Source organism: Delphinapterus leucas, chromosome 17 (genome assembly GCF_059928025.1).
Source record: "Delphinapterus leucas isolate spDelLeu-1000000601 "Yukka" chromosome 17, BTC_Dleu_Yukka2, whole genome shotgun sequence".
Taxonomy (NCBI): domain Eukaryota; kingdom Metazoa; phylum Chordata; class Mammalia; order Artiodactyla; family Monodontidae; genus Delphinapterus; species Delphinapterus leucas.
Genome location: NC_143145.1, coordinates 69,148,500 through 69,155,442, shown reverse-complemented (window position 1 = coordinate 69,155,442; position 6,943 = coordinate 69,148,500). Strand labels below are relative to the sequence as shown.

At 44.5% G+C, this 6,943-nt stretch overlaps 1 protein-coding gene across 1 annotated transcript; it reads left to right on the top strand.

Annotated features, from left to right (window-relative positions):
• Positions 1–2,677: 2,677 nt before the first annotated feature.
• KCNB2 (potassium voltage-gated channel subfamily B member 2) lies at positions 2,678–5,843 on the top strand. Its single transcript, XM_089898595.1, has 2 exons — positions 2,678–2,758; positions 3,684–5,843. The coding sequence occupies exons 1-2, from the start codon at positions 2,678–2,680 to the stop codon at positions 5,841–5,843; spliced, it is 2,241 nt and encodes a 746-aa protein (XP_089754721.1).
• Positions 5,844–6,943: the final 1,100 nt, after the last annotated feature.

The following is a 6,943-nucleotide window of genomic DNA, read 5'->3' as shown; positions in this document are numbered from 1 at the left end:
TTTGGTTTGCGGACGTGAATGGAATTAGCACAATGTTTTAGTTGAGAAAGAGACTCGCCATATGTTAGAGGTGAAAGGAACCTTGGAAATGATGTAATCCAAATTCCAAGGGGGTTGACGGATATCACCCAGGTAATTGTTTGGAATTTCCACTTCATTTGCGATATACAAACATAAGTCTATTTGCTGGAGCCGAAAGAGCCAGCTCTGGAGGCTGGTTATCAGGGGTGACAGGATTAAAAACCTAACTTGTGCATGGTTATAATAAATGAAGCAATACGTAAATGCCATAAGGGTTTGCTGTACCAAAGTAAATATCCATGTTTAGAGGTGTATCCTGTAGCTTAGAGCAAAATTTCACATTTGTTCTATTTATTGTGTTAAAAAAAAAAAACTCTACCATAAAACAATAACCTTTCATTTGGCTTATTGCATCACACATCATCCTTAATATATATTGAATAATTTGTCTAAGGTGCTGTCTTTCTTGGAGAATTCCAAGTTTCACAAGATATTTAAAATAAACCATTCCTTTACATTGATAGCAAATGGGTTTTGACAGATTGAACATGAGACAGAAAATAATGCACCGCGATACCTTATAGTTTAACATGAATGTGGGGTTGCTAAGGGCTTGAGTGTTTGGATTTTTTTTCTTTAGTAATTCCTTTTCTTCAAGAATGTCCTTCAAATCATGCCGTGCACATGCTAAATTTTCAGGTGTTAAAAGTAGCCATATTCATTAAGTTGCCATCAACCAGACCATAGACTAAATCAGAACTGTACAATGTCCATTATTTCCCAAACTTACATATGAAAGTAAAATGACCTACAATCTCGGTCAGATTGTGGAGTCATGGAAAACCTGAAGGTCCACCTTGGATCTTCCACTTTGTTCTTTGTCTAAAAGGTTGGAAGATAGTAGAATGGTGTCATTTGTATTTCTGCTTTTCTCTTGCTCTTGGAGGTGATAATCGTAAATAAAATGCATGCAAAACAGGCAGGTGAACAGATAAGAAGATATGGAAAATCTAGAATATGGATTATCAGCACAAGAATGCTGGCAGCAATCCCAGTACTTAAAATGCCCAAAGGTATATCAGGAACAGTGTGACCTTCTAGAAAATACAGAGGAACCTAGTTCCTTGTGGTAGGAACATAAGAGTAGATGGAATCTGACCAATGCTTCCTAAGAATATTTAAGTGACAGAATATTGTAAATGTCCCCATTCCATTGGCCCCTGAGGGCAAAGCTTTGAGGTGAGCATTCCCAGCTTGTCCTTAATAAACCCTCTGAATCCATTATCCATGGGTTTATCTAAATCTTCTTGAGGGGATTTCTAACTTTAGCCTTCACAGTCTCTGGAGTAGATGAAGAGAACCTTTATTCTACTGTCATTCATTGATCCGCATTTTTAAAGGAACTCCTGAAGTATACTCAGGTAAAAAGTACTTAGTTTTGTTTAAGAAAAAATTATAAAACACTAGTAATTCAGTACTGTTCTTTTTTTTTTTTTTTTTTTTTTTATTTTTGGCTGTGTTGGGTCTTCGTTTCTGTGCAAGGGTCTTCCCCAGCCGTGGCAAGCAGGGGCCACTCTTCATCGCGGTGCGCGGTCCTCTCACTATCGCGGCCTCTCTTGTTGCGGAGCACAGGCCCCAGACACGCAGGCTCAGCAGTTGTTGCTCACGGGCCCAGCTGCTCCGCGGCATGTGGGATCCTCCCAGACCAGGGCTCGAACCCGTGTCCCCTGCATTAGCAGGCAGACCGTCAACCACTGCTCCAGCAGGGAAGCCCCTCAGTACTGTTCTTTAAGTTAAGAAAACTTAAATCTTTACTTCATTTCTGCAGTGCATTCTGGAACCAACTATGGTTTTCACTCTAAAGTGATTTAAGAGGAAAGATGGGAGCTGGAAGAAACAGGAAGAAAAAACAATGAAAGGTATAAGTGAGGCGTAAGAGGAGAAAAGAGCAAGGGTAAGGAGAATAACCCAGAAGTAGAGAAACTTAGAAGGATAAAGAGGAGAGAAGTTCAGAAGTCCTGATGTCAGTTATAATTTTTTCACAGTCTCATGTTTACTGAGATGTGTGGCCTCAAGATACTTAATCATTGTCTACTGAATGCTGAACTTCTAAATTAAACAGTGTCAGGATATTTTTCTCAGAGCTACAAATAATAACTGAGACCAGTGATACCTCTTGAGGTCATTGGCGAAGGTCAGATGAAACCAAGCCAGACCTAACCTAGGTAAGAGAGGTTTCCTACTTCACCAAGAATCATGTGTTCCAGACGCACAGTCTGTACTAAGCAAAGAAGTGCTTTATTCTGTCGCCCTCAAACCTTCACCTTCATGCTTTGCCTTATCAATCTAGAATACTGGGTTACAGTAAGGAAATCCCTGCTTAAGCTGTCTATACCCTGCATGGTTTTACAGATTTCTCACATACCTGTTCTTGGTCTTCGTCTTTCCAGACTGAAGTCCTGTTCATTTCAGCCTCTAACACTATGAGTAATTCATTTATTCAGTGATGTCTGTGTGCCGGGTAATCTTCACAACAGCCATGAAATAACTACGATTGTTGTCTTCATTCGACAGATCTGTAAACTGAGACATAGAGAGGTTAAGTAACTTGCCCAAAGTCACACAGTAAGCGATAAAGCCAAGCTCAGAGGTCAGAATGACTGACTCCAAAATTCAGTCACTGATCCTCTTTTTACTTCTTATTGAGCGCTTCCTCTCTCCTTCCACATCTGATATGGTGCGGCCCTTCCTCTGCCCCACGGGGATCCCTGAACCGAGATCACCATGGACAATCTTCAAGTTCTTTGTTCTGAAACCTTTTTCAACTGAATGAAGTTAGCTCATAACCCTCCTCTCCCACCAGAGGCTGGCCAGAAGGCCACATAGCCCAGGATGGAGGCTCCCTCACTTCAGTGCTTACCACACAAATCGCACATGTTCTATGGAAACATTGTTGTACTGAGGCCATATTATGTCTCCACACATAGGTCTGCATTGGCGTTTTTAGTTGTAGAATAAAACTTCTGGCAATCATGAATTTTTTCTAGCTAATATAACATGTATGGCAATTCATGTAAGGAAACATAAACCGGGTGGTTAAGAGAGAAAAATTACAAATAACTAAGAGAGGAGAGATGACTATTCCACGAAAACTCTTCCAAAGGTGCCTAAGAACAATGGGCAAGGGGGAGGGGGGTGGGGAGAATGGATATTTTTCAAATGGCTTAGACCCTAGAATTAAAAAGTATATTACATTAGGCTTCTTTTTATTATTGTTGATTTTTACTGAGAGTAGAGTTGCTTTACAATGTTGTGTTATCGTCTGCTGTACAGCAAAGTGAATCAGCTGTACGTATATGTATATCCTCTCTTTCTTGGATTTCCTTCTCATTTAAGTTACCACAGAGCATTGAGCAGAGTTCCCTGTGCTGTGTAGAACATTCTCATTAGTTATCTGTTTTATACGCATTAGGCTTCTAAGTGAAATGAACTCATAAAAAGTGGACGTATTTGTATTAGTTGGAGAATTTGGGGTTGTAAAGTCACCTTCTTGGAATACCTTTGAGCAAGACATATCCTTTAAAGAATGGTGAACGCATATGTCTCCTAGCTGCCTAAGCAACTAAGAGGCCTTGCTGACCTGACTTTCTTTTCTTTTCCAGATCTTGGCTATCGTGTCCATCTTGTTCATCGTACTCTCCACTATTGCGCTGTCTCTCAACACGCTACCAGAGCTGCAGGAGATGGATGAATTTGGACAGCCCAATGACAACCCCCAGTTAGCCCACGTGGAGGCCGTGTGTATCGCCTGGTTTACCATGGAGTACCTTTTACGGTTCCTGTCCTCACCAAATAAATGGAAGTTCTTTAAGGGCCCACTGAACGTTATCGACTTGCTGGCCATCTTGCCGTATTACGTCACCATTTTCCTCACGGAGTCCAACAAGAGCGTGCTGCAGTTCCAGAACGTGAGGCGCGTGGTCCAGATCTTCCGAATCATGCGTATCCTCAGGATCCTGAAACTCGCCAGACACTCGACGGGCCTGCAGTCCCTGGGTTTCACCCTCAGGCGGAGTTACAATGAACTGGGCTTGTTGATACTGTTCTTGGCCATGGGGATAATGATATTCTCCAGCCTGGTATTTTTTGCCGAGAAGGACGAAGATGCTACCAAGTTCACCAGCATCCCGGCCTCATTTTGGTGGGCCACCATCACCATGACCACCGTCGGCTACGGTGACATCTACCCGAAAACATTATTAGGAAAGATCGTGGGAGGCCTCTGCTGTATTGCAGGCGTTCTGGTGATTGCCCTTCCTATCCCAATCATCGTGAACAACTTCTCTGAGTTTTACAAGGAGCAGAAACGCCAGGAGAAGGCCATTAAAAGGAGAGAGGCTCTCGAGCGGGCCAAGAGGAATGGAAGCATCGTTTCTATGAACTTAAAAGATGCCTTTGCTCGCAGTATGGAACTGATAGACGTGGCTGTGGAGAAGACCGGAGAGTCGGCCAATACAAAAGACTCCACGGGGGATAACCGCCTCTCTCCAAGCCGGTGGAAGTGGGCCCGGAAGGCTCTGTCGGAAACAAGCTCCAACAAGTCTTACGAGAATAAGTACCAGGAGGTCAGCCAAAAAGACTCCCACGAGCAGCTGAACAACACTTCTTCCTCCAGCCCACAGCATCTGAGTGCCCAGAAACTGGAGATGCTGTACAACGAGATCACCAAGACGCAGCCTCACTCCCACCCGAATCCCGAGCGCCAGCAGCAGCCCGAGAGGCCGTCTGCGTACGAAGAAGAGATAGAGATGGAGGAAGTGATCTGCCCGCAGGAGCAGCTGGCTGTGGCGCAGGCCGAGGGCATCGTGGACATGAAGAGCACCTCCAGCATCGACAGCTTCACCAGCTGCGCCACCGACTTCACGGAGACCGAGAGGTCGCCCCTGCCGCCGCCCTCCGCTTGCCACCTGCAGATGAAGTTCCCACCCGACCTCGCCCGGATAGAAGAGCACCAAAGAGCCAGGGCCCCCCCATTCCTCACCCTAACCCGAGAGAAGATGCCCGCGGCCAGGGACACCAGCCCAGAATACGTTCCAATCGACGTAACTGTGAACCTCGACTCCAGTGGGTCCCAGGGTGGGCCCCACGGCCCCTCGCAGTCGGACAGTGCCGCCGAGAGCCCAAGGAGCTCGCTGAAAGGCAGCAACCCACTCAAGTCCGGATCGCTCAAGGTGAACTTCAAGGACAACAGAGGCGGGGCCCCGCAGACCCCACCCAGCACGGCCAGGCCACTGCCGGTCACCGCGGCGAACTTCCCACTCACCGCCCCGCAGCTCATCAGCACCATCCTCTTAGAAGAAACCCCCTCCCAGGGAGACAGACCCTTGCTGGGCGCCGAGGTTCCGGCACATTGTCAGGGACCCTCCAAAGGGCTGACGCCTCGGTTTCCCAAGCAGAAACTCTTTCCTTTCTCATCCAGAGAGAGGAGGAGCTTCACGGAAATAGACACGGGCGAAGACGATGATTTCTTAGAGCTCCAAGGGACCACGAGGCAGGACAAGCAGGCAGACTCCAACCCGAACTGCTTTGCAGATAAGCCTAGTGACGGAAGAGACCCTTTACGAGAAGAGGCCTCTGTGGGCGCTTCCTCTCCACAGGACACAAGTCACAACTGTAGGCAAGACATTTACCATGCTGTGGCGGAAGTTAAAAAGGACACCAGTCAAGAAGGGTGCAAGATGGAAAACCACTTGTTTGCCCCAGAAATTCATTCCAACCCAGGAGACACAGGTTACTGTCCCACACGTGAAACCAGCATGTGACTAGTTACAAAGGCAATAATAAAAACAAAACCAAACAAACAAAAAACTTGTTTCTTAAAAATGCGGTTAATAATGCCTGTGAACTAAAAAGTGGGAAGCCCCTCCCCCCAAAACAGTGCATAAAATGTTATTTTTGCATGGCATGAACAGTTTAGTTTAAGTACTGTTTAACTAAAGCATCAAGACTGCATTTTGTAACAAACAAACAAAAATGACTGAAGAACAGTGAACAAATAAAGAGAGCTCTATTACGAACCGGTATTCTGCAATGTCTGACATTTTTGATCCTTTCATTTCAAATTGTAGACAGAGTTTCGACTTTGAGCTTTTCCGTTACAATGAATTTTAGAATTTGCACATGAAAGGATGAAATGTCATTGCATGAGTTCGTAATTGCCAGGCAAGGTGCTTTGAGCTTGCGAAATGGGTAACTTTGTAAATAACGGGGCTTGGGATGCAAAAGTGTCAAGAACAGATGGAAAGAAGTTTCTGAGACACAGGCACCTCCTTCACAGCTACTGCCTGGAGGAGCTGTACAGACTTCTTGTTGCAAAATTGCAACCTTTTCTTAAAGCATCCCACATATCTTGCTTTGGGTTATAAAGCTCTTATAAGTACATCTGTTTAAAGGAATACAGTATTTTTATTGACTTGTGATTAACTCATAGGGTACATTTTTCTTTTTTGCTTCTGCTTAGTTGTGGCATTTGTGGTTTTATTTATAAATCATGGAAATAGGCAAGATGTAATGACCAGATATCCAAAAACTTGGAATTGCAGTTTGAAATTTTGCCAGTCAATTATATATCACTAATATCATGGGGAAAAGTATGTATCATGCCACAACCTATTACAGAAATGCATTTTTTTAAAAACCTGAACATACTTAAAAGGTGATATTATACAACTAAACTTTTTTTTAATGTCCCTCCACTTTTGGAAAGCAGTTCTTTAAAAAAAAAGAAGAAGAAGGGGACTTCCCTGGTGGCACAGTGATTAAGGATACGTCTGCCAATACGGGGAACATGGGTTCAACCCCTGGTCCCAGAAGATCCCACATGCCGCAGAGCAACTAAGCCCATGCACCACAACTACTGAGC